The sequence below is a fragment of the Bos taurus genome, chromosome 7 (assembly GCF_002263795.3).
Source record: "Bos taurus isolate L1 Dominette 01449 registration number 42190680 breed Hereford chromosome 7, ARS-UCD2.0, whole genome shotgun sequence".
NCBI classification, from domain to species: domain Eukaryota; kingdom Metazoa; phylum Chordata; class Mammalia; order Artiodactyla; family Bovidae; genus Bos; species Bos taurus.
The window spans coordinates 7407060-7434662 of record NC_037334.1 but is presented as its reverse complement, the minus strand read 5'-3'; the positions used below and the strand labels follow the sequence as shown (position 1 = coordinate 7434662).

The following is a 27603-nucleotide window of genomic DNA, read 5'->3' as shown; positions in this document are numbered from 1 at the left end:
CTCCACAGAGGCAGCACATTTGCCCTTGGCAAGCCCATTTGCCTTTGACACAAAGAAATGAAATGCTGAGGGCCTGAGGAGAAGGGGGCAACAGAGAGTGAGATAGTTCGGTGGTGTCACCAACTCAATAGACTTGAATTTGAGCAAACTCTGGGAGATAGTGAAGGACAGGGAAGCCTGGCGTGCCACAGTCCATGGGGTCACAAAGAGTCAGACACAATGAGTGACTGAACAGCAACAACATGAGGTAAGAAATGGTGAAATTTCAGGTAGCAGGCAGCCTGCATGCTTGTTCTGATCCTGGGTAGATGGCAGCTGGTGGTACTGAAGCAGAGTTTTAGTTTCTTGCACAGGAATTGAACTTGGATAGCCTGGACAACTTCCCTGGTGGCTCAGATGGTAAAGAATCTGCCTGCAATGCAGGAGACTGGGTTCAGTCCCTGGGTAGAGAAGATCCCCTGGAGGAGGGCATGACAACCCACTCCAGTATTCTTGCCTGGAGAATCCCACGGACAGAGGAGTCTGGCAGGCTACAGTCCATAGGGTCACAAACAGTTGAACACAACTGAGCGACTAACACACATGCAGCCTGGGGGTGGGGAGGCAAAAAAAAAACCCTGGGAATTCTAGCTTCTATACCATCAAGTCTTAGAGACTAAGAAGGAAGATGCCCTATTGTCTCTTGCCCCATTTGAAAAATGAATTTCTCTAAGGCAAGCCTGTAAAACACAGGTACAAAATTTATTATCAGAGACACAGAATAACATGTGGAAAATCACACAGGGAAAGTTTGTTTATTTAGGACAGAAGCAAGGCAGAAGTACACACCCAGAGAGAAACAGTGCAGGTGTCCCCTCTAAAGAGGAAGAGCATGGAAAAGAGGCAGTTAAATCATATTTATGAGCTCCCCTGGTGGCTCAGATGGTAAAGAATCTGCCTGTAATGCAGGAGACTTGGATTCGCTCCCTGAGTCAGGAAAATCCCCTGGAGGAGGGAATGGCTTCCCACACCAGTAAGGCAGTTCTTCCAGGTCTTTATTTACCTTTGGTCCTTTATCTCATTTCTTTGTTTACACCTGACCTTCCCTGTGGTTTTGTCACTCAGTGTCAGACTCTTTGCAACCACATGGACTGTAGCTCACCAGTCTTCTCTGTCCATGGGATTCTCCATGAGTGGATTGCCATTCCATTCTCCAGAGGATCTTCCTGACCTAAGGATTGAACCCTGGTCTCCTGCATTGTAGGCAGATTCTTTACCATTTGAGCTACAGGTAAGTCCTTCCTACAGGGAAGACCTTCACTAGGACCCTCCTCTACACACTTGCACATCTTTTTGTCCGAATGGATACCAGTGCAGAGGCCTGGGGGAGGTTCAACAATACCTATTATGGGGCGGCAACCCCTCCCTTATTGACTCTGTGCGTGTGCAGTGGGGGAGACTTCCTTGACCTCAGGAGCGATAGATTTGCTCATCTTATCTCTTTGTTCTAGCAGAGCTAGTTCCTGCCATTAACTTTGTCCTTGGGGTGTTAGGGAAAACAAAGTTACAATTTATTCTGCTTGACAAAGTCCAGCTGCTCTGCCCAGGGCCCATCTATCTCTTGCCTAAGCTCTAGAGAGATGCCAGGCCGGTTCCTGGGAGACGTGTCTTCATGGCAAGATGAAATAAGAACTGCTCATCCGTTTTATGTGCCAACTGTGTCTTCTCAGGTGGCTCGGTGGTAAAGAATCTGCCTGCTGATGCAGGGGATGTGAGTTTGATCGCTGGCTTGGAAAGATCCCCTGGAGAAGGAAATGTCACCCCACTGCAGTACTCTTGCCTGGAAAAATCCCATGGACAGAGGAACCTGGTAGGCTACAGTCTATTGGGTCCCAAAAAGTTGGACATAACTTAGTGACTAGACAACAATGTGCTCCTCACCATTCCAGATTCCTATTTCTTTTAAAAATTGTGTCTTACTGTTGGTGGGAATGCAAACTAGTACAAGCCATTATGGAGAACAGTGTGGAGATTCCTTTAAAACTGGAAATAGAACTGCCATATGACCCAGCAATCCCATTGCTGGCATACACACCTGGGAAACCAGAATTGAAAGAGACACATGCACCCCAATGTTCATCACAGCACTGTTTACAATAGCCAGGACATGGAAGCAACCTAGATGTTCATCAGCAGACAAATGGATAAGAAAGCTGTAGTATATATACACAATGGAATATTACTCAGCCATTAAAAAGAATACATTTGAATCAGTTCTAATGAGGTGGATGAAACTGGAGCCTATTATACACAGTGAAGTAAGTCAGAAAGAAAAACACCAATACAGTATACTAACGCATATATGTGGAATTTAGAAAGACAATAACGATGACATTATATGCGAGACAGCAAAAGCGACACAGATGTATAAAACAGTCTTTTGGACTCTGTGGGAGAAGGAGAGGGTGGGATGATTTGAGAGAATGGCATTGAAACATGTATATTATCATATGTGAAATAGATCGCCAGTCCAGGTTTGATGCACAATACAAGATGCTCGGGGCTGGTGCACTGGGATGACCCAGAGGGATGGGATGGGGAGGGAGGTGGGATGGGGGTTCAGGATGGGGAACACATGTATACCCATGGCTGATTCATGTCAATGTATGGCAAAACCAATACAATATTGTAAAGTAATTAGCCTCCAATTAAAATAAATAAATTAAAAAAAAATAAAAATCGTGTCTTAGAAATTATAGCAGCTCAGTGTGGGTTATCAATGCATTAGAGTAGGGGGTCCCCAACCCTTTTGGCACCAGGGACCAGTTTTACAAAAGGTAAATTTCGACTGACGAGGTGGCACAAGGGATGGTTTCAGATGATTCATTCGCATGACGTTTTTTGTATACTTTATATGTCCGTTATTATTACATTGTGGAATATAATGAAATAATTACACAACTTACCATAATACAGATTCAGTGAGAGCTCTGAGGTTGTTTTCCTGCAAGTAGATGGTCCCATCTAGGGGTGATGGGATAGCCATGAAAGTGAAAGTGAAAGCAGCTCAGTCGTGTCCGACTCTGTGACCCCACGGACTATATGGTCCATGGCATTCTCCAGGCCAGAAAACTGGAGTGGGTAGCCTTTTCCCTCTCCAGGGGGTCTTCCCAACCCAGGGATTGAACCCAGGTCTCCCGCATTGTAGGTGGGTTCTTCACCAGCTGAGCCACCAGCTGGGAATGCCACGAGGCGTGACTAAATAAAGATGAAGCATCGCTGGCTTGCTCTCCCACCGCTCACATCCTGCTGTGTGGCCCAGTTCCTAACAGGCCAGGAACCAGTACTTGTCCATGGCCAGGGGACTGAGACTACAATTCTACTTCCTCCAATTCCCCCACAGTGAGTGGATTCCTTTGGTTTTTTTCCCAATACATGCGCAAAGTGTGCACACATACACACACGTTCCTGTTTCATTTATGAATGGAACCTTTACTCACATACCATTTTTGAAACATACTTTCCCCTACTCTGTCTTTGCTTAATACGATGTTTGCAACTCTCTGTGACATTCTATCAGCCTATTTAACACATATGAAGAAAGTGGTTCAGAGGGGTGACACCAAGTGACCAGAATAGCTGATGTGATACAAGCTTGCCCACTGAACCATTCTGGATGAGGGTGGAAGAACCCCTGGAGAAGGCACAGTGGGTGAAGTGTTTTCAACACAGGCTGGGGGACATTTCATAAGCCAGGCTTCTGTGATTTGGCAGCTGAGATGTTTGTGTTTGATGAAAAACCATTGGGGATGCTCCAGCCTCCTCAGGTTCTGCACAGAATTTCTTCTTCTGAGTGTGCCTGCCTCCTGTGCTGCCTCCCCTTTCCCTTCTACCACCTGATCCAGGAGTCAGGGGAGCCAGGCCAGTAGACCCTGTCCTTGTGTTGGCTACAGAGACCTGCTGTGGCTTGAGTATTTGGTCCTGGCTACAGAAAGTTAGATACCTGCTTAGAGCTTCAATATGGGGCTAGAATTTGCTCTGCATGTTGCCCTTCATAAGGATCAATTTATTGTTGTCCCATAGCTAAATCACATCTGAGTCCTTGCAGCCCCATGGATTACAGCATTCCAGGCTCCTCTGTCCTCCACTATCTCCCAGAGTTTGTTGAAATTCATGTCTCTTGAGTCAGTAATGCTATCTAATCATCTCATCCTGTGCAGTCTTCTTCTCCTTTTGCCTTCAATCTTTCCCAGCATCAGGGTCTTTTCCAACAAGTCGGATTATTGCATCAGGTGGCCAAAGTATTGGAGCCTCAGCAACAATTCTTCCAATGACTATTTAGGATTGATTTCCTCTAGGACTGACTGGTTTGATCTAGCTGTCCAAGGGAATCTCAAGAGTCTTCTCCAGCACCATAGTTTAAAAGCATCAATTTTTTGGTGCTCAGCCTTTTTTATGGTCCAATGCTTTATGGTCCATAAATGGCTACTGGAAAAAACCATAGCTTTGACTATACAAACCTTTGTCAGTAAAGTGGTATCTCTACTTTTTAATATGCTATCTAGGCTTGTAGATAATTTTAATTTTAGTTTCATGGCTGCAGTCACCATCTGCAGTGATTTTGGGGGCCAAGAAAATAAAATCTGTCATTGCTTCTACCTTTTCCCCATCTATTTGCCATGAAGTAATGGGACCAGATGCTAAAGGTCAATCACATGATCTCAACTTTTAGCACAGATGTCAAAGGACAACACCCACTTGCCATTTTGTGCAGCCTGGATGTTCTACCCAATGTCTGTTCTTGGAGGCTGTTGCTCCTCATTCAGGTCTCTGCCCATCCACACCCTTGGACTAAGGTAGGATGTTCTCTGGACACATCACTCACCACTCTCTGACACATCCTTGGTGATTCATTCAATCATTGCCCATCTCCTCACAAGATGTGAGCCCCTTGACAGCAGGGAAAATATCTGCAGTGCTCACTGCTGCATCCCTGTGCCTGAAATAGTAACAATCATGGTTGTAGGAACAGCTCCAAAGGTATAGATTTTTCTCTTTATAACTGAAAATTAGAATTAGCAGGATGAAGGAAGGCACTGTGCTCCCTGTGTCCTTTTCTGAATCCAGGCTCAGGAGTCTTATGGCAACACTTCCTAAAACTCGAAGCAGTGTACACAGTTCCCCTAGGTATCTATTTAGATGCAGTTTGGAGTCTGTTTCCACACGGGGGTTTCTGTATTTATTTGCAAACTCTCAGGTGATATGGTGGGATGGCAGTTTGAGGACCACACTTTCGGCAGCCTAGCCTTGGAACTGCCTGATGCAAACCTTTCTCTCCTTCCCAGTTTTACAATGAGTGTTATTATGTGTCAGGCTTTGCTATCACCTGTACAGTCTTATTTAACTAATTTGCTGGGGAGCTGCTGCAAGTTGCTTCACGTCTCTGAATTTCCAGCTCCTCCTCTGTAAAACTGGGCCAAGGCTGTTGGAAGATTACGTCAATAACAACGACAACAACAAACAATGACTTGCATTTACTGACCCCTTCCTCTGTCTTCTGTGTTCTGTAAGCATTGTCTCTTAGTGATCCCTCCCATTTTCCATGAGAGGTGATGCTAATGAAATGCCCACTTACACACAGGGAAGAAGGAGAGCTTCATGGTTCAGGCTACCCAGCGTGAGGCCTGGGTCACAGCCTGTTTCCATCACATATATGACTTTGGGTGAGTCACTCACATAGTTTTCAGTCTCAGTTTCCTCAACTCTAAAATGAAAAGCAAACAAAAAAGTTCATACATGAGAAGGCGTCAAACAGCTTCAGTGGCCCCTGTTGGCAAATGCTGGGTGGTGGTTGCCATTGCTGCTCTAGGCTTCCTGCTTATTCCTGGCCCATAGTTGGTCTGCAGTGAGTTGAACCCCTTCAGGCACTGGGGCTCCTTCTATGTGTATGTTGTCATTTCATGGTTTATCATATTCTGGCCTTGCCACTTTAACCCTGATGTGAATGAACTTGCCAGGAGGCAAAATCTACCCCTGTGGAGGAGAAGGTCATTCTTGGGGGAAGATGCACCCCACACCCCTGAGAACATTAGGATCCTCCACTTGAATCCCCCAGCCAGTGTTGAGGGGAAGGATGTTTGGAGTCTCTCTAGCATTCCACCAGTTTCAGGACAGTCCTCTCCCCACTCCCCTGCTCAGTTTCTTTGCCAGGAGCTCCATCCTTCAAGTTCTCTGTCACCTGAGACCACACCACAGGACAATTCTGGACAGGATCAAGGAAGGACCAGGAGGGGACACCAGATCCACTGGGTGGTTCATCCCAGATGTGGGAAGATGATCCACGTGATGATACGAGGACCTCAAGATATCTCTCCACTGGGGTGACCATATTGGCAGAGAATCCACCATTATAAATGCCCCCAGATTAGTAGAGTGTCATCCCTTATGAATGGGAGTGGAACAGTATAGCACAGGAGAAAGGCTTAGGCTTGGCGGTATGACAGACCTGGCTTCTTTCCAGCTTTGCAACTTAGGTTAGAGCTTTACCTCTATGAACTTCAGTTTACTCTTTTGTTAAATAGGTATCTTTCCTTCTGCCATCACTTGGGCCCGTCTGCCTGACCCCAGGGTGCTGGCCCAGAGCCCTGAGGGAAAGGTGATGCATTATCTTGCTGGAAGAACATCCTGCACACAGTGGGATTACTATATGTAGAGCACTGGACATACAGTAGGCATACTATACATGGAGCACTCAGCACACAACAGCTGTGTTTTACATAGATTATCAAAGACACGGTAGGTTTTCTTTACATACCACACCTAACACATAGTAGGTGTGCCTTGTGTAGGGACTCAGCACTTAGTAGGCACGCCTTGTGGAGAATCTTCAGTACACCCTGGCCATGTAGAACACCTCGCATACAGTAGACAGGATTTATGCAGAGTGCTTGGCACACAGTAGGTGCACTTTCAGTAGCCCATCCAGAACATAACAGGCACGCTTTATGCAGAGCTTCTGACACACTGTAGGCATGCTTTTTGAGGGACCCAGCACACAGTATGCACTTCTCATATACAGTTGTCACACAGAGTTGTTTCCTTTATGCAAATCTTATTTCAGGGTCTCATCCAACATCCCATTTCCCAGATAGGAAGGTTGAGATCAGAGAGGGTCTTCAAAGCCCACAGTATGAATGAGGGTGGGTCAGAACTCCACTCCCAGCTCTGCCTCTTCTGTGTGCATACGATTCTCTCTAGGTCCCTTGCAGCCTTACCCTTCATGTCTCAAGATGCCCTCTTCCGACTGAGTCCTTTATTCCTTTGTAATTCTCAGCCGGGGGTGTTTCTCTGCTCCTGCTCCCAGCAGTCATGTCTCAACCTGGGCCCTGGGCTGCTGAGAAGCAGGACTTGAATTCTTGTCAGGCTGTGTCACCAGGAGGTCAGAGAGTTCAGGTCTCCGAGCTCCCTGTTTCTGTACCCAGAAATGTTACATGACACCCTCCTGGCCCAGGCATGGAGAGGAGCCTTGGAAATGACTTCAGACAAGGCTGAGCTAGGCCCTGCTTGCATGATACCTGAATGTTCATGCTTTTATCTGCTACACTGTGCTTAGAGCAGCAGGTATGGCTGCACACCTGGGAGCCCAGAGTCATCTTTACCTGCCCCACGATTTTCCCATTTGGGATGTGATGAGTCCTGAGCATCCAGTGTACAAAATGTGACCCTGAACTTGTTCACAGGCCTCACCCTTTATTTGGACAGCCTCCAGATAGGGAGGAGGTAAGCAGGCAGTGAGGATTGGCTGGCTTAGTGTGGATCCTGGCAGTTTTTTCTTGGGTCAGGGTCAGACCACGCCGTCCCAGGAGGAGGAGGGGAGTTGTGCAGTACAAGCAGCTCTTGACAGAAGGTGAAAAGCTGGGGGTCATGGGGCTGGGGAGCCTGGCCTGGGGTGGGAAAGGCCACTGTTCTAGGCAGGGTGGCTCCAGGGAACAAGCTGGTCTGGGAGATGAGTGGATGTCAGTAGATAACTAACACACAAACATTCTGTGTGTGTGTCTTTCTATCTCTCTCTGTCTCTGATTCTCCCTCTTACCCTGACTTTCCTTTTTTGAGCCCATGTCTGCCCATTTCTGAGCCTGTCTTGCCCTGTCCCCAGCACTGACCCTGCCCTTTGCTCCCTTGCTCCTCCACTCTATCTCTGCTTCACAGCTCACCATCACTGCCTCTTCTTTCACCCTCAGGAGCTCAGCCTTCACCCTGTTTGCCCCACAGGATGCTGGAGCTGAGCCTATCTCGGCTGGGACTCGGGCCGCTGGCAGCCTCCCCGTGGCTGCTGCCGCTCCTGGCTGGGGTCTCCTGGATCCTGGCCCGCGTCCTGGCCTGGACCTACACCTTCTACAACAACTCTCGCCGCCTCCGATGTTTCCTGCAGCCCCCAAAACCGAACTGGTTCTTGGGTCACATGAACCTGGTGAGTATGGGCAGCAGAATGGGTCTGGGGGATCAGGGTGGATAGACTTTCTGAGGGTCAGGAATGGGGCTCAGGTTGGGGGTGGGGTCTAAGACAGCAGACAAGCAAGGGAAGCCAGGGAGCCCCCTCTTCCTCACTCACTCATTCCTCTGCTCTGCCATAGAGACCTTCCCCACATCCTGTCCTTCCAGCCCTAGTCTGTTTTGAGGTCCATTTCCCGCCTGACTTCCATACATTAGTGCACGGAGAAGGCAATGGCACCCCACTCCAGTACTTTTGCCTAGAAAATCCCATGGACGGAGGAGCCTGGTAGACTGTAGTCCATGGGGTCGCAAAGAGTCGGACACGACTGAGAGACTTCACTTTCCCTTTTCACTTTCATGCATTGGAGAAGGAAATGGCAACCCACTCCAGTGTTCTTGCCTGGAGAATCCCAGGGACGGGGAAGCGTGGTGGGCTGCCGTCTATGGGGTCGCACAGAGTCGGACACGACTGAAGCGACTTAGCAGCAGCAGCAGCAGCAGCACATTAGTTCAGGCTGTACAGAGCCTGGTCTCCTGGCCTCTCCAGTCTCCATGGTGACTTTGAGGTCTCCTCAAGGGTGCTGTCCAGGGTCTGCTCTGCTTGTGGTCCATTTCCTGTGTCTTTTCATTCTGGGTTACAGCTGTCCCACAGGAATTGGCTATCAACTCCCCACCCCCACCTATAGGACCACAGCTCCCCATACCCTCTCCCAGGATCCCTTCCTCTAATCTTACCTTCTCTCCTCCCAAGATATCCCAATGGGCTCATTGCCCAACCTGGATAAAGTTCACTTCTTCTTTAAGAAGCCCTCTGTACTTGCCAACTTTGTGCCCAGACTTTGATCTTTGAATTGGTTCTGCTTATGATTAATAAACAGTCAATTGTCCAATTATATATTAATCGCCTTCCAGTGGGGTCACACAGAGTCAGACACGACTGAAGTGACTTAGCAGCAGCAGTTTGATGCTAGTTCTAGGGAGCAGTCACTACAATGTGTACTCCAGGGCTGGCATACTGTAAGCACGCAAAATAAATGTTTGGTTATCTAGGTGACGAACTTGCCATTACCCTCTTCTGTCAAGGTCAAAGGAATGAGTACCCAGCCCTTCCCATCTAACAGCCCGGCTGAGAGATGAGAACATTTTTTCTTTCCTGTCTGGGATGAGAACTACAACTTGAGGGAGGACTTGACTACAATTTTCCTGTTTATTATGGCAAAGTTCAGAAGCCCAGAACAGGGGGCACTCCAAAGCTTGCTGTGTAGATTTCCTGAGAGTCTGGGTCTAGAAATGGTCTCTGCAAGCCCTGGAGGTGACAGGAATGTTATAAAATTACTGCAGTTCTGCTCTTCCCTCCAAGGGCTTGGCTGTGTGGTCTGGTCTGGACTTTTCCTTCCTGCGGCCCCTCTTGCTGTGTGACCTTGGCTGAGTCACTCTCTCTCTCTGGACCAGTTCTCAAAGTGCACTGAACCCTCACCTGAGGTCCTTGGGGAGAGGGGAACAAAGCCCCAAAGTAAAAGTGACGTATGTTCACCTGCCTAGAGCACCTGGAGCACCTTTGTCAAGCTTGAATGGAGCATCCTGATGGACCTGACGCTTCTCTAGGAGCATCATCTTCTTCCCGTTGGGCTGCATATGGTGTCAGTTTCTTCATCTATAAGTGGTGTGATTGAAAGTTGTATCCTGAGGTTGCAGAGGAATAGACAGACAGGATGCACTCTTCACAGAGCCTAGCCAACAGAGAAAGTTTGTAGGTCTGAGATGCTTTCTTGATTAATGTCTGTCCCTTGGGATCTGCCAGGGCTGGAAGGTCCCAGGTCTGCAGACCCTTTACCATGTAAGGAACTGGAGGCCATGTGAACCATCCAGATTATGAAAGGATGTGGGACCCAAACCTAGGGAGAAGTCCTGAGGCCACCCTGCATCCACAAACCTCCCCCATAGGGATCTCCTCCTGTAGGCACTCCTGGAACTGGGACCACTCCCAGGACATGAAAAATCTGACTTCTTAAGTCAAGGTCAACCTCCCTATGGGTAGAGAGCCTGTCTTTTCCCTGTGTCCTGGGGTACATCCTTGGGACTTGGAGATGCTCCATGTCCCTTCTGCCCCCAGAGAAGGAGGAAGCAGAGATTCTCTCCATCTGTACAGAATCTGACATACTGTCCACTGCTCCTTCTGGAAGTGATGGCTCTTCCCTTGCTTGCAGGTGCCCTCCACGGAGCAGGGCCTGATCTACTTCACTCAGATGGCGGCCAACTACCCCCGTGGATATTTGATCTGGTTTGGCCCCATTATCCCAATGGTCATCTTCTGCCACCCTGACATGCTCCGGAGCATCACCAACGCCTCAGGTACCCAGGCAGAGCTTGTGGTGGTGGGTGCCATGACACATTTGAGGGATTCCAGCTCCTCCTTGCCAACATTTGATGTGGCCCCTACAGGACCATGGCCCCTCCTCCCCTCTCTGGCTCAGCCGTTTCCTCCTTTCTTTCATATATTCATCAGCCCCCATTTCACTGTCTCCTTCTTCCTCACTCTGTTATCTATACCCCACTCTGGTGCCCTGTTGAAAGATGTCCCAATCTCAGGACTCAGAGATGGAACAGGATATCCCTGATCTGGTATGGTTGGTCAGGAATTGGCTGGACGGAGATAGGCTGTGGCGACCCAAAAAGAAGCAAGGTCCTCTGTCAGGGCATGTTGGAAGGCTTTCTGGAAGAGGAGGTGCTGGAACTGGATCTGGAACAATGAACAGATATATTTGAAAGCAGAGGGTAGAGTGATGCAGTGGGCATCCATAGCATCCCAGGCCCCCTGGCAGGTCTGCCCTCACTCATCCCCAGATCCCCAGCAATGAAAGTTTATGTCTGGTGCATGATCTGGGCTGCTATTTTTGTGACATCCACCTCTCCAGTGGGTCGGTTTCTTGACCGTATCCTGTGGCTCAGCCACTTCTAATTCTGGGCCTTCCTTCCCGGCTGATCCAGGGTATTCGAAGCGGGGACGGCGTCGGCGACCTATTTATTTATTTAAATATTTTATCAAAGATATAAAGAGTAATAGGATGAGGATAGCTCAGTAGGAAAATTCAGTGGAGAAAAGAGGCTGAGTGGCTTGGTTTACGCCGGAGACCAATAAAACTTCAAGACAAGAAGTTTGCACCACTTACGTAGGCCGCAGGCGTCCTTCCGTTCTCCCGAAGGAGAGGAGACACTGAGGCCTCCCCGGTCGGATCTTAGAAGCCCAGGCATAATTAGTAAGCATGGCGGGTTCCGCGCTCCAGATGGAGACTCAACCAGAGTGAGAGAGAGAGCGACATGGGGAGACCAGTATTTCGAGAAACTGATCCCAATTCTTTATTTTCCAGAGTCTGTTTTTATACACTGAGATGTTATACAAAAGTCACGTGGGGACAGCAGTCCTGACTTTTATTAAAGTCAGGTGCTTCACACAAATGTATACAGAGGTCTTAGGGATGTTACATCATCTTCTGGCCAGGGGGGCCTGCTGACAATTTACGACCCTCTCCTTGTGACAGCGGTCAGTCAGTCAGGACACTTATTTCTCCAGGGCTGATTAGTCTCAAAACAGACGCCACCCAAATAAGGTTACATTCCTACAGGGTGAGGGTGTAGTGGGTTTTAGTTAAGGAAAGAATTTACTTAGCCTAAGGTCTAACGTGATTAATATCAAAGGTTAATACTTATTCCTTCTATATATTCATTAATGTGTGTAAGGGCAGGGGATATGGAGACTTAGCAACAAACGTTGGCTCAACAAATGAAAAACCCTTCACCAACACAATTTCTAATTAGCCCACTATACTTATAGTTTTCTAACTTCTCTAAAGAACCTGTTTTTAGAGGGTTTAAAGCATCTCGTGCCTCTCACGGTTGGGAGGCTGTGAGCAATCACATGTGGCCCGACGAGCCTGTCAGGCAGGCTAGAGAACCTTCAGAGGAGTTTGTAGGTTAAAACACTCTTGTCACACCCAAGAGTTTTTATTGACTGGAGCTCTAGGTTAACTCCTTCTCCGAAAGAGGTGGTGGGGGACAGCCCCCCGTAAAGTCAGAGGTGTAGGTAAGAGCACAAAGTAGTAAAGTAGGCAGGCTCTGGTTATGGGGGTAGATGCTCGAGGAGTTCCAGGGGGACTCCTGAGGCTCGATCCCGCCTTTGCATATGTCGAGCCTCCTTCCTCATGACCTTTGTCACGGGCGGAGTACCTCACTCTGGCCCCCAACACAGTGCCCAGGAATCTCCCTGAGGAGACTCTACCTCATCCCACCCTGGCTCCCTAACTTTGTCCCCTGCCCCGCCCATCCACAGACAGACCAGGCAAGCAGGGGAATGGGCAGCTTCTGACAGAGACCTGGTTTCTGACACCAGAATGCTGAGTGACTCTGAGAAGGGCCCTAGCTCTCTCTGGCTGCTGAAGTTTCTTTCAGCTGTTAGTGGTGGAAACTCAACCCTGTATGATCTATACAAAGAAAGAGTATCAGTTGACTGTAAACTCCAAGGAAGATGTCTTCAGGACAGCTGGATCTGGGTCTTAAAATGTCATCAGAAATCTGTTTTCATCATTTAGTTCTGTGTTCATCTGTGATGGCTTCCCTCTTATCCTGGTAAGATTGAATCCTCCAAGCTAAACCTCCATAGAAAAGTGAACTCATTAAAAACAGTTTTAGAAAAAGTTGAAGGTTCCCTTTAATTTGCCTGGCTGGGGTCATAAGACCAATTCCCATGTTCCTGAGAGTCTGATTGCATGTCTTGGCAGGCACAGGGTTACCTGAGCTATTGTTTTAGGGCTCAGAGCAGTTCAGTGGTTAAGAACTCAGACCCTGGATTCAGGCATACCTGGCCTCATGTGTCAGGCATAGTATCTGTGTGACTGTGGGCAAGTCATTTCAATATTCAGAGCCTCAGTTTCCTTATCTGGAATATGGGGGTGGGAGAGAAGTGAGTTGAACGTGGTGTTTGGGTCCACACAGGGAAAGACCCTTTCTATCCCTGCACCTGAAGGGACATCCAGCTGTCCTTTATGGAGAGTGTGGGGAAGGAGCCTGAGAAAGCGTGAGGACAGAGGAGCAGCTGATGAAATTGATTCATGGCTTCAGGTGCGGCTCTCTGCCCTGCAGGTCCTTCCCTCTGGCAGCCTAGAAGAGCTTGAATTAGGTCCTAATTGTTCCTCTCCAGATTCAGAGCTGGAAGGAAGGTCTTCTGTACACACAGGGCCTGGCCGGCACCTATGGGGATGCTTGCTGCTGGTGGGTGGGGCCCTGGCACGTGGTCATCTACATCATCCACCCCACCTGCATCAAACCTGTGCTTTTTGCTCCAGGTAGATCCTTGGCCACAGCTTGTCCCCTGTCATGGTCTGTGTTGCTTCTAATTGGGCAGCTGATCATGATGCAGACAGTGGGGGGGGAGGGGGGGGCGGGGGGTGTGGCCAGGGTACCACTGTTTCTCAAGGCAGACTCCCACCTGCCTGACCTCCAGTCAAGTCTGTGCAGTGTCTGTTGCATGGCTACATCTGGTCACATTTATGTATCCACATGGATTCTGGTTACAATTGGTGTATGTTATACCTGGTGCCACCTAGTATATTTTATACCTGAGCTCAAAGATGTTCTCAGTCATGTCTGGAGCTCACCTGTGGCCAAGGACATTTGAGGCATCTAGGAGTCTCTCCGGTTCTTATCTGAAATGTCATTAGAGATTGTCTGGTTCTCCTGTTAATCACTCCTGGGCCACATGTGAGGTTTGCCTCAGGTCTGGGGCTCAGGGTCACTTTGAGAAATGCCTGAGACCTTGTGTGAATCCTGCCTGTTTTAGGTCTTAAGGTATGCCTGGATCACACATGGTTCATGTCTGTGAGGTCACTGGATTCAAGTCATGCCTGGAGCCTGCCTGGGGCACCCTGGGAACAGGTCAGATGGTCTTCAGGTCCATGGCAGCGCTGTTGCATCATTTCAGGTTGTGTCATGCATGTTGGGGCCATGTCAGGCCATGGTAACACATGGGGCCATGTCAGATGTCTCAGAAGAGGTCCCCGTGCTGGGGCAGGTGTGGTGTTCTTGGTCCCTGTAAAGGTGTTTTGTAGAGGGCTGGGTTTTGCTTCCGTGTCAGAATGTGTTGGACTCTGTAGGCTATGTCAAGGAATGTTGGGGCATGTTGTGTCACTCTGGGGTGTGTCTAAGCACACTGAGTTGTGTCTATGGGCTCTACCTTTGCTCTTCTCTGTGCTGCAGCCTGGTCTGGTCACTTCTCCCTTCCCAGCTTCCTGTGCTCTTGGTCCCATTCTGTTATATTGGTCTTGGAGAGGGAATGTAGATTCCTGGCTGGAAGCCTCCATCCCTCAGCAAAAGTCCCTCTCCTTCCCATCTACGTGGCCCCTGATTTTCTTTATTCATTTCAGCTGCCATTGCACCCAAAGACATGCAGTTCTATGGCACTCTAAAACCCTGGCTTGGTGAGTAACTGTGAGTGAAGGGGATTGGGGATGACTTTGGGGATCCAGGGGAAGGTTCCTTTGCTCACTCCCTGTGGCTGTCTCTGCTAGGGGATGGGCTCCTGCTGAGTGCCGGTGACAAGTGGAGCAGCCACCGTCGCATGCTGACACCCGCCTTCCACTTCAACATCTTGAAGCCCTATATCAAGATTTTCACCAAGAGTGCAGAGATCATGCACGTGAGTCTCTTGAACCCAGGATCCCAGCTGGAGCCTTGAGGATAACGGGGACTCAGGAACATCTTGTCTGGAATTCTGGATCTTCCAGTTGACCTTGAGGCCATTGTTCTTCCTTCTGAACCTTAGTTTCCTTGGCTGATAAATAAGTATAATGTGAGCCTTGCTTTGCAAAGTGGTCAACATAATGTAATGGAGCCATGTTCCTGGCACATAGTAGGTGCTCAGAACGTGTTAGTTTCTCTTTTTCTTCACAGAAGCCTTGGAATCTTGAGACATATTTTAGGAAAATAATGAATGTTGTATAGTAGTTATTCTGGAGTAACAAATCACTTACAAACAATAACACAAAAGTGAAAGTCACTCAGTTGTGTCTGACTCTTTGTGACTCCATACAGTCCATGGAGTTCTCCAGGCTCAAATACTGGAGTAGGTAGCCTTTCCCATCTCCAGGGGATCTTCCCAACCCAGGGATTGAACCCAGGTCTCCCACATTGCAGGCGGATTCTTTACCAGCTGAGCCACCAGGGAAGCCCAAGAATACTGGAGTGGGTAGCCTATCCCTTCTCAGATGATCTTGGATCGTTTCACTGAGGTGAAATGGACTTCCTTTTGTGTGATTCTCTCCCTAGAAGACATTTCAGGTTTGTTCACTGGCAGAAGCAATATTCCAACAGACTGAGAAGAAACTGCAATGCCCTTTTATTTTTATTTTAGTTTTTAGTTGGAGTTTAATTGCTTTACAATGTTGAGTCAGTTTCTGCCATACCACAATGCTAATTAGTCATATATAGCAGCTTCCCCGTAGCTATCTGTTTTACACATAATAGTAATATATGCATCAACACTACTTTCTCAATTTGCTCCACCCCCTCTTCTCCCTGTTGTGTTCAAGAGTCTGTTCTCTATATCTGAATCTCCATTCCTGCCCTGCAATTAGGTTTATCAGTGCCATTTTTCCAGATTCTATGAAAAGTGAAAGTGTTAGTCTCTCAGTTGTGTCCAATTCTTTATGACCCCATGGACTGTAGTCCACAGGCTCCTCTGTCCATGGAACTCTCCAGGCAAGAATACTGGAGTGGGTTGCCATTCCCTTCTCCAGGGGTCTCCCTGATCCAGGGATTGAACCTGAGTCTCCTTGCATTGCAAGTGGATTCTTTAATGTTTGAGCCACCAGGGACGCAAATTCCGTATATATATATATATAACAAAATATTTGTTTTTCTCTTGGTCAATATAAAACTTACTTCACTCGGTGTAACAAGCTCTAGATTCATCCACCTCAGTACGACTGATTCACATTTGTTCCTTTTGATGGCTAAGTACATTGTACCTATGTACCTATGTACAACAACTTCTTCATCCATTCATCCGTCAATGGGCATCTAGGTTGTTTCCATATCCTGGCTATTGTAAATAGTGCAGCAATGAACATTAGGGTATATGTGACTTTTTGAACTATGATTTTCTCAAGATAATTGCTTAGTATTCCTGGTTTTTAAAGAAATCTCCATACTGCTCTCCACAGTGGCTTGTATCAATTTATAGTCACACCGATAGTGCAAGAGGGTTTCCTTTTCTCCACATACTCTCCAGCATTTATTGCTTGAGACTTTTCGATGATGGAAGTTCTAAATGGGGTGAGGTAATACCTCACTTTAGTTTTGATTTGCATTTCTCTAACAATGAGCAAGACTGAGCACCTTTTTTGTGTGTTTATTGGCCACCTGTATGTCTTTGGAGAAATTTCTCTTGAGGGCCTCTGCCCATTTTTTGATTGTCTTGTTTGTTTTTCTGATTTTGAGCTGCATCGGCTGCTTGTATATTTTGGAGATTAATCCTTTGTCAGTTTCTTTATTTGCAATTATTTTCTGCCATTCTGAGGGTTGTGTTTTCACATTATTCCAGATGGACCTAATTGATATCTACAGGAAAACCCTTCCAAGAGCAACAGAATACATTTTTTTTGTCCTCAAGTGCACATGTGACCCAGGATAGATCACATCTTGGGTCACAAATCAAGCCTTGGTAAATTTAAGAAAATTGAAATTGTATCAAGCATTTTTTTCTGACCCCTATGCTATGTGGTTAGGTATCAATTATAGGAAAAAACTGCAAAAAACACAAACACAATTTAAAAATACCCAAAAACCAATGACACTGAAAACATGACAACTCGAAATCTATGGGATGCAGCAAAAATAGTTCTAAGAACTGCTTTTCAAGCCTACCTCAAAAAACAAGAAAAATATCAAATAAACAACCTAACATTACACCTAAGGCAAATAGAAAGGAAGAACAACAAACCCCCAAAGTTAGTGGAAGGAAAGGAATCAGAGAGATTGGAGCTGAAATAAAAAAGAAATGAAGAAAAAAGTACCAAAGAGCAACAAAATTAAGGTGTTTCTTTGAGAAGATAAATAAATTGATAAACCATTAGCCAGACTTCTCAGGAAAGAAGAGGGAAGACTCAAATTGATAAAATTAGAATTGAAAAAGAAGTTACAACAGACAATGCAGAAATGCAATGCCTTTTCGGGTCTTGGTTTGGGGTACCCTGAAAGTCAAAGTCACTCAGTTGTGCCCGACTCTTTGTGACCCCATGGACTATACAGTCCATGGAATTCTCTAGGGCAGAATACTGGAGTGGGTAGCCTTTTCCTTCTCCAGGGGATCTTCCCAACCCAGGTCTGCCACACTGCAGGCAGATTCTTTACCAGCTGAGCCACAAGGGAAGCCCAAGAATACAGTAGTTGGTAGCCTATCCCTTCTCCAGTGGATCTTCCCGACTCAGGAATCGAACTGGGGTCTCCTGCATTGCAGGTGGATTCTTTACCAAGTGAACTATCAGGGAAGCCTATGGGGCACACTAGTCATCATTTTTCTTAGGTTATTGGCCAAAGCAGGTCCAAGGTCAACTCAGAATCAAAGGATGGTGAAATAAGCTCCACACCCTATTATAATCTACTTAAAAATCACATTGCAAAGGGTTTGAAGATTTTGTGAAGTGCTTGGGATTTTTCTATACTTGCAAATGGACAAGTGAGCTTGTTACTGTTTCATGGATTCTGCCATTAGACATGAGAGTCCTGAGTCACAGACAAAGGATAATTTATGGCATATGCTTCCTGTTGGTTTGTATTCTTCTTCCAAATAATCAAATTCTATGAGGATGACACAGGTGCCTGCTCGTGTAGTATGTTGTATTACAGTGGGTAAAACTACTAGGTTTAGGGACTCTATGACTTTTAGAACTAGAAGCAAGCCTGATATTTTCCCAGGAGGACACATTACCTCACTCCTCAAGGTTGTTTACTACAAACACAACTCTGAGAAATGGCCCAGGTAAAGAACATCAGGGTCTTCCAATTTTTTTAGTATACCAAGCAAGAATATGCAGGGATACTCAAGGCCCATGGAGGACCTTGGCCTTTCTCAACATAGGGGACAGTTTCCAAATCAGCTTTTAACAATGAAGATGATGAAAGCAAGACTTATTGAGCATTGGATTAATGTCACAAATTGATAAAGAATATACAGAGAGCAGGAGGCTGAGTCAGGATTTAAATCCAGGTCTCTTGACTTCCAGCAATGAGAACTTCACGTTCTACAAGTAACAGCTTACACTTCCACTCAAGCCTGATGCTCCCTGGGGATGGTCCTGGAACCAAGAGGCAAGGTCTTAGGGTAGTCCACCCAGGTGGTTGTGAAGGGGCCCCAGCTCTGTCTCCTTCTCTGACCAGGCCAAGTGGGAGCACCTGATCACAGAGGGCCACACCCATCTGGACATGTTTGAACACATCAGCCTCCTGACCCTGGACAATCTGCAGAAATGTGTCTTCAGTTTTGACAGCAATTGCCAAGAGTGAGTTTCATCGCTGGGCCTGGGAACATGAGTCATAGACTCAAGGAAATAGATGGGGGAGGGAGGACTGAGCAGGGCAATTGGAAGGGCCTTCCTGGAGGACGTGGCTCAGAGACGGACAACCCAGGACAGGAAATGCAAAGAGAAGGAGCTATCCTTCCTGGTAGGTAGAATCCTTTGATAAATGCAAGGAGGGTAGGATGAGAAAAGTATGCGCAACTGTGAGGAGACACCACGAAAAAAAGGTTGGAGGAATGAGAAGGTAATATCTTAAGGGAATTCTGAAGTCAGGCTAAGAAGATATGAACTTTATTTGAGGTTTCCTGGAAGCTATGGAAGGTGTTTGAGCACATGAAGGTCTTGGTTAAAGTTGAGCTTGGACATCCGACTCAAGAGAATCCAATAGTCATTTAGACACTGGATGCTGTTGACACTGGATGTAAGGAGACTAAGGAAGGGGCTAGGCCATTGACCAGCTGGGAAAGGATAAGGGCTGAGACAAGTGGACAGTATGGAGAAGGAGAAGGGGGAGATACTGGGTGAGAGAGAAAGGAGAGAAGCATGGTATCTAAGCTATGCTCTGGGTGCCTGGGGCATGGAGGCAGCTCACTGAGATAGGATGTGGGTTGAGAAGAGTCTGAAGAGTCACATCTTCTGGCTCATCCCCACGCTGTATCTATGGGTTATTTGTTCTTGGAGCCTCAATTCCTGAAGGGAGGTAGATCCTAGCTTCTGGGCTTCAGGTTTTAAGTTGTTGCCTCCCTTATGCTCTCTTCCTCAGGAAGCCCAGTGAATATATCGCCGCCATCTTGGAGCTTAGTGCGCTTGTGTCAAAAAGAAACCAACAACTCTTCCTGTATATGGACTTCCTGTACTATCTCACCTCAGACGGGCAGCGCTTCCGCAATGCCTGCCGCCTAGTGCACGACTTCACAGATGCCGTCATTCAGGAGCGGCGCCGCACTCTCCCCAAGGAGAATATTGATGACTTCCTCAAGGCCAAGGCGAAGACCAAGACTTTGGACTTCATTGATGTGCTTCTGCTGACCAAGGTGAGTTCCTCCGGGATGTGAGTTCGAGAGGTAGAAAGGACTTTGATCTGATCAAATAATTTGAATGGGATGCAGAGGGTCCTGGGGAGCCGTGGAAGGTGCTTGTAGAAGGGAGGGATGGGTCAGGGATGTTTTAGAGATGATCATTTGCAGTATAGCCTGTAGGGGACTGCTGAGTCTGAAACTGTGAAGGGCCTGTGATTTGATTCTAATGCAAACTGATAAGTCAGTCTACCACTGCGATAGGCTCTACATGTAGGTACAGAATCTATCTATCTATCTATATATATATATACAGAATCCTGGAGCAGAGCAGCACATTTATTTCTCATGGCCATAATAGTAGCCTGAGTAGAATTGTAGCTCTGGGTCCCCATTCCCAAATGCCTATTAGGGCACCATGATGCTTTTTTTTGTATATCAGCCATGCTTGGATCTCAGTACAAGTACCTCTAGATTTTGACATTTGGAACTTATACAGGGCAATTGATACATCAGCCCCTTTATCCCTATGGAGAGAGGGAGAGAGGGACTGGAAGAAAGATTATTCTGGAGCTTAAACAAATACTCTGGTGAGAAGGCAAATTCTAAAGGTTCTATAGTTTATAACCCAGGTTGTAACCCAGATTGCCAGAAACTTTTTGCAGAAATCCCCTGTCATGTATAAACATGAAAATATTTACAGATCACTGATTCCTCTCACCAGGGACAACACAGTAGAGAAAGATGTTAAGGAGGAGGCCTATGGAATATGGCCTCTAGTTACAGGCTGAGCAAAGGATTTCTAGGGCTTCAGGTTGGGATTGGGTTCTTATATGCAGTTTTACAGATTGTTTCACATTAGACTCAGGGGCCCTCAGAACTAATGTGATTCTGGGGATCTTTCTTTCTCTGCAGGATGAGGATGGGAAGGGATTGTCAGATGAAGATATCCGCGCTGAAGCTGACACCTTCATGTTTGAGGGTGAGGGTCCCAGTTTGGGGCTAGAGGAAGGGAGGGAACTTGCTGAATTGACCCTGGACTACCCCATCCCTCCCCATGGGCCTTAATGCAAGGGAGCTGTCCATGCTCTAGTACTGAAGTAACCCAGAGACCCAAGCGGTTCTGGATGCCCCTCAGGCCATGATGCCACAGCCAGTGGCCTCTCCTGAGTCCTACACAGCCTTGCAAAACACATAGAATACAGGAAAGGGCAGAGTCTCTCTATCCCAGGGACTTGGTGTGTGGATCCTGGGCTACCTCATCCCTACCAATACCCCCATGGTCCTTACTGTGAGGGTGCTGTTCACCTTTGGTGCTGAAGTAGCCCAGAGATCCAAGTCTTTCTGGATGCTACTCAGGCCATGACACCACAGCCAGTGGTCTCTCCTGGATCCTGTACAACCTTGCAAAGCACCCAGAATACCAGGAGCGCTGCCGGCAAGAAGTGCAAGATCTTTTGAGGGACCGTGAGTCTAAAGAGATTGAATGGTGAGTTCAAGACCTCATGGCCTTTTTTTGAATCCCTCTCCTTGGCTCTGCTCCCTGGTTGGGGAAGAGAGAAAATCCTTTTGTCGATTCTTTCACTTAGTGGGAATAGGAACAGAACGCAGAGGCAAGATCTAGTACTCAGCATGCATAGCAAGGCAAGCTGGCTCTTGGGACAAAAATTTGGATTCTGAGATAATTTGCAACAATGTTTGAGGACAGATGATGACACTTGGCACATATTCAGTAAGTGAACTTCCCCTCCACTCCCTTAATTTTCTCTCTGAAATCACATGTTTTCAAACATCTTCACTCTGTGTTTCCTCATTTCCTTTCCCCTCTAGTTCCTCATATTATTTAGTCCAGGATTCAGAAGGATCATTGAGGGAATAAGGTATTCAACTCTTGTCCAGGGACACCCCCATCTTTCTCCACCCAGTCCCCATTTAGTAAACACTGCCACCCTGCCTCCCTATCCCCAGTTCTATACCATCTCCAATTCCTTCCAGCTTCTTTGTTGTCCTGGAGATTCAGGAAGGTCCCAGACGCCCCCAGTCTTTGCCTTCCAGGAGCTCCCAGCCTGGTGGAGGCATAGTTTCAAGTCAGGACACTTCCAGTGTACATGGGCAGGCCTGGAGTTTAGGCTAAGAGGGACAAAATCGAGGGTGGAAAAAAGTGCCTCAGATGAGACCCTGAGTATTGGTGAGTAGAGTAGATATTTGGGTGCATTTGAGATATAATTAGGTCAGGAAGACAGCAGGGAATAAATTAAGAACTAGGAGGAAAGGAGAAGAGAGAGAGAAAGGAAGGATGGAGAGAGGTGGTTGTTGTGAATATATAATTGACCTGTGGGAAGCATAATATTAATACACAGTATCCCAGAGCTTGAAGTGGATATCCATTTTTGGATATCCATGTAATCTCCAGGCTTTTAATGGAGCCTAAAATTTTAGCATGAAGATCATACTCAGATCAGATCAGATCAGTCACTCAGTCGTGTCCGACTCTTTGCGACCCCATGAATCGCAGCACGCCAGGCCTCCCTGTCCATCACCAACTCCCGGAGTTCACTCAGACTCACGTCCATCGAGTCAGTGATGCCATCCAGATATCTCATCCTCTGTCATCCCCTTCTCCTCTTGCCCCCAATCCCTCCCAGCATCAGAGTCTTTTCCAATGAGTCAACTCTTCGCATGAGGTGGCCAAAGTACTGGAGTTTCAGCTTTAGCATCATTCTTTCCAAAGAAATCCCAGGGCTGATCTCCTTCAGAATGGACTGGTTGGATCTCCTTGCAGTCCAAGGGACTCTCAAGAGTCTTCTCCAACACCACAGTTCAAAAGCATCAATTCTTCGGCACTCAGCCTTTTTCACAGTCCAACTCTCACATCCATACATGACCACAGGAAAAACCATAGCCTTGACTAGACGGACCTTTGTTGGCAAAGTAATGTCTCTGCTTTTCAATATGCTGTCTAGGTTGGTCATAACTTTCCTTCCAAGGAGTAAGCGTCTTTTAATTTCATGGCTGCAGTCACCATCTGTAGTGATTTTGGAGCCCAGAAAAATAAAGTCTGACACTGTTTCCACTGTTTCCCCATCTATTTCCCATGAAGTGATGGGACCAGATGCCATGATCTTCATTTTCTGAATGTTGAGCTTTAAGCCAACTTTTTCACGCTCCACTTTCACTTTCATCAAGAGGCTTTTTAGTCATCTGCATATCTGAGGTTATTGATATTTCTACCAGCAATCTTGATTCCAGCTTGTGCTTCTTCCAGCCCAGCGTTTCTCATGATGTACCTGCATATAAGTTAAATAAACAGGGTGACAATATACAGCCTTGATGAACTCCTTTTCCTATTTGGAACCAGTCTGTTGTTCCATGTCCAGTTCTAACTGTTGCTTCCTGACCTGCATGCAGATTTCTCAAGAGGCAGCTCAGGTGGTCTAGTATTCCCATCTCTTGAAGAATTTTCCACAGTTTATTGTGATCCACACAGTCAAAGGCTTTGGCATAGTCAATAAAGCAGAAATAGATGCTTTTCTGGAACTCTCTTGCTTTTTCCATGATCCAGCAGATGTTGTCAATTTGATCTCTGGTTCCTCTGCCTTTTCTAAAACCAGCTTGAACATCAGGAAGTTCACGGTTCACATATCACTGAAGCCTGGCTTGGAGAATTTTGAGCATTACTTTACTAGCGTGTGAGATGAGTGCAATTGTGCAGTAGTTTGAGCATTTTTTGGCATTGCCTTTCTTTGGGATTGGAATGAAAACTGACCTTTTCCAGTCTTGTGGCCACTGCTGAGTTTTCCAAATTTGCTGGCATATTGAGTGCAATTCACATGTTGTTAAATTAACCCTTAGATACCCTTGTTGCTATGGTAAACCATATAGTGTATCTGGATTGAAAAATATTTATAAGTTTATTTGGATAATACACATTCACATTTCTTGATAAGTTCAATTCAGATGCTTTATATCATGGAGATGGGAATGGCAACCCACTTCAGTATTCTTGCCCGGAGAATCCCATGGACAGAGGAGGCTGGCGAACTACAGTCCATGGATTCTCAGAGTCAGACATGACTAAGATACCAACACACACACACACTTTGTATCATCACCATCATCTTTTCTTTTATTATCTCTTCTAACTGACTGCTATTTCTAATAGAAAAACTAATAATTTAAGGATAAAGCTTTCTTGTCCACAGCAAGCAACAGCAAATGCTAAATATTTAGTCTCTTATCATTAGGGAAAATAAAGGTTGTTTAATAAAAGCTCTGGGTCAACTAGGGATGTATATGGAGAAAAGTTAATTCATCCTGCTTCTTGGGCATTGTAAGAAAATAACATCCACACGAATTAAAGATTTAAATGAAAAATAAAGAAGTCTTAAAGTCTGTAGGATAAACCATGAAACGTTATTTTCTAGCTCCAGAGTGTGGAAGGCTCTGTTTTTGACACAAATTCCAAGAGATGTATAAGACATTGGTATAAGTTCCTTGAAATGAACAGCAGTGTGTATGGTATTCAGTATGCTACTATATAATTTTTTTTTAATGCAAAAAGGTACCTCTGGAAGGATACATAAAAAATAATCACTAGGAAAACTGAGGAGGGGAAGTGAGTGCTGTTGGAACATAGGGGGTTTGTCTTGAAGTTTTCCAGTTTTGAGCTAGTTAACTGTGTCAGCTATGAAGAATTTAAATCACCACACAGATAGGGGGGGATTAAAAAAAAAGAATTCAGCCCCCCCTTACTGGATCTTGTCTTCAATGTTTATAAAAGTTTTCCAGTGAATTCACTTGTTTTCTAAATATAAAATCACTATCTGCAAAAAATGACACATTTGCCCCACATTTCAAATGGCATTACTCTCCCCCCCACCCCGACATAAGTGTATTAGCTAGCATCTCTAGTCCTGTAGTTAAGAATAAACACTGAATCTGTTTCTTAGTCATTTGTCTTCTGATTTTGTGGTCTTGCCATAAAAATGTTTTACATTTACAAAATTGTAAAAGTTTCTATGATTGACTTTTAGGTGAGTTGTTCAGAAAATCTAAAAATATCTGGCTAAGTTTCTTCTAGTACTTTTTTGATCCTGCATTTCTTCCTTCCTTCCTTCTTTCTTTCTTAAAACTTATACTGAGTCATGATGGTCAAAGAAAGAGCTATCTATATTTACGTATATGACAGTCAATTTGGAGATATTTTATCGATCTGGGATTTTGTTTTAGGAAGAAGGATCTTAAGGAACAGTCGAAGGGCTGAGGAGTGTCTCTGTTTTTGTTTCCTGGATAATTGTCATGAGGTTTCCATAGGGACGACCTGGCCCAGTTGCCCTTCCTGACCATGTGCATCAAGGAGAGTCTGCGGTTGCACCCCCCAGTCACCAGCATCTCCCGCCGCTGTACCCAGGACATTGTGCTCCCAGATGGCCGGGTCATCCCCAAAGGTGCCCACAATGATTAGGGGAGGAGGTTCCTGGTCAGAAAGAGGGGCCAATAAGGCAGGAAGCACCTAGTCCTGACTGGTCCCTCCTGTTCCACAGGTGTTGTCTGCCTCATTGATATTTTCGGGACCCACCACAACCCATCTGTGTGGCAAGACCCTGAGGTGATGCCTCCCCCACTCCCTGCCTCCATCATCTTTGTCCATTCCCTTTTGGAGACCCAAAGAGGGCACAGGGTTCTGGCAAATCAGACATCACTCTCCCTGTGATACACACATCTGCCTCTCCAAGGATGGACGTCCTGGGAGATACCACCCAGTAACCCTGTCTTGTCTTGCCCCCAGGTCTATGACCCCTTCCGCTTCGACCCAGAAAACATCAAAGGGAGGTCACCTCTGGCTTTTATTCCCTTCTCAGCAGGTCCCAGGTGAGGACATTGGACATTTGAGGTGGGAATGCGGTGGTGGGGGTGGCAGCATCAGGGACTGAGATTCCAGGCATGACTGTCAGGCAGGGAGGTGGGAAAAATGAAGATGGTCAGAGTTCTGGCTTTCCTTCTCTCCCCTGCCCTGGAGGTGACAGATAAACGTTTGGGGAATGGAGGTGGGCCCAAGGAGGGGCCTGCAGTGTGCTGAGAGCCCTTTTCCTCCCGCGTTCAGAACTGGAATCTGGACCAGGCCCAGGGGATATGCAAACCCATGTCCGCAGTCCCAGGCATTGTTCGACTTCTCTGTCTCTGCAGATGGGGATGGGGGTTGTGGGCCAGATTTCCGGCTTGGTGGGGCTGGGATGAAGGTTCAGGGAATAGTCAGAGACACCACTCCTGCCTGCAGGAACTGCATTGGGCAGACATTCGCCATGACTGAGATGAAAGTGATCTTGGCGCTCACCTTGCTGCGCTTCCGCGTTCTGCCGGACAAGGAACCGTGCCGGAAGCCAGAGCTGATCCTGCGCACCGAGGGAGGACTCTGGCTGCGGGTGGAGCCGCTGAGCGCAGGCCAGCAGTGACCCAGCACCTTCTCTCCTGAGATCCTCTCTGACCCTAAACACCTCACGTGCAGATTGGAAATCAAACTTCGTGGTCACCTCTGCCCTAGTCTCGTCTAGAAGACAGCAAGGAGCACATGGGATCTGCTAGGTTCCAGGCAGGTGGGGGTTGCTGTAAACCTGGTGGCCTTTAGCGGGGCGGCTCAGAAGGGAACTTGGATCCTAAGTGTAAGACTACTCATTAGGAAAGTCCAACTGCTTGATGCAGAGAGGGTCAGATGACCTTGGATTTGCTCCCTGACATGGTAATATAAAGGTCACCGTCCCAGTCTGCCACTTACTAGTTGTTTGGCTTAAGAAAATTGTTTACCTCTCAGTTCCTTTATTACATAATTGTAGCCACTTTACTGGGCTGTTGGGGAGATTGAATAAACAAGCATATGCAAAATGACTGACTCTGTGTAGTAAGCGTTAGTAATCGATAAGAGTTCATTTCCTCACTTCTTTCTGCATTGCTTTCGTAAATTTAAAATGTTTTAAAGTCCTCATAGGTATATTTAAATTTGGGGACATGTGGAAACCTGCTGCTTCAGAAGACTATCATTAAAAGATTCAGCAACTTCAAAATTCCCATATTTACATCTATAGCAGTTTCACAGGGCCTTGCTGTGATGCTGACCTGAAGTTGGGAACTGAAAAAAATTTTTTTTCCTATCACAGAGTCATGACCAGGACTTCATTTTCATCTGGATGTTTTAGGGAGTGGAGGACAAGTGGGTGGAAGTGGATGGGGCAGGAGTGGGGCCACTTCCTTCAGCACTCAGGACAGCAGCTACCCCAGGACTAGCTGCACCCAGGTTGCAAGGATAGAGTCTTAGTCTCAGACTTTCAGGAGCCAGAGGACTTAATGGTTGCAAAATAAGAAAGAAACCCTATATCATAAAATAAGTGAATATTTAACATATTCTAAGCTGGAATCAAGATTGCTGGGAGAAATATCAATAACCTCAGATATGCAGATGATACCACCCTTATGGCAGAAAGTGAAGAAGAACTAAAGAGCCTCTTGATGAAAGTAAAAGAGGAGAGTGAAAAAGTTGGCTTAAAACTCAAAAT

At 46.5% G+C, this 27603-nt stretch overlaps 1 protein-coding gene across 5 annotated transcripts; it reads left to right on the top strand.

The window, feature by feature from the left end:
- Positions 1-26938, top strand: LOC507615 (cytochrome P450, family 4, subfamily F, polypeptide 2). 5 transcript variants are annotated; one of them, XM_059888018.1, is made up of 14 exons: positions 1-247; positions 1710-1849; positions 8251-8449; positions 10680-10824; positions 14889-14942; positions 15033-15160; positions 18901-19022; positions 19804-20074; positions 20972-21038; positions 21416-21545; positions 25370-25503; positions 25600-25664; positions 25845-25927; positions 26334-26938. In XM_059888018.1, the coding sequence occupies exons 2-14, from the start codon at positions 1794-1796 to the stop codon at positions 26506-26508; spliced, it is 1629 nt and encodes a 542-aa protein (XP_059744001.1). In that variant the 5' UTR covers positions 1-247; positions 1710-1793; the 3' UTR covers positions 26509-26938. The 5 variants fall into 5 exon arrangements, with proteins under 5 accessions (XP_059744001.1, XP_010804867.1, XP_010804864.1 ...); XM_010806565.4 differs by lacking the exons at positions 1-247; positions 1710-1849 and adding an exon at positions 7818-7885; XM_010806562.4 differs by lacking the exons at positions 1-247; positions 1710-1849 and adding an exon at positions 7852-7994.
- The last annotated feature ends 665 nt before the right edge of the window (positions 26939-27603 follow it).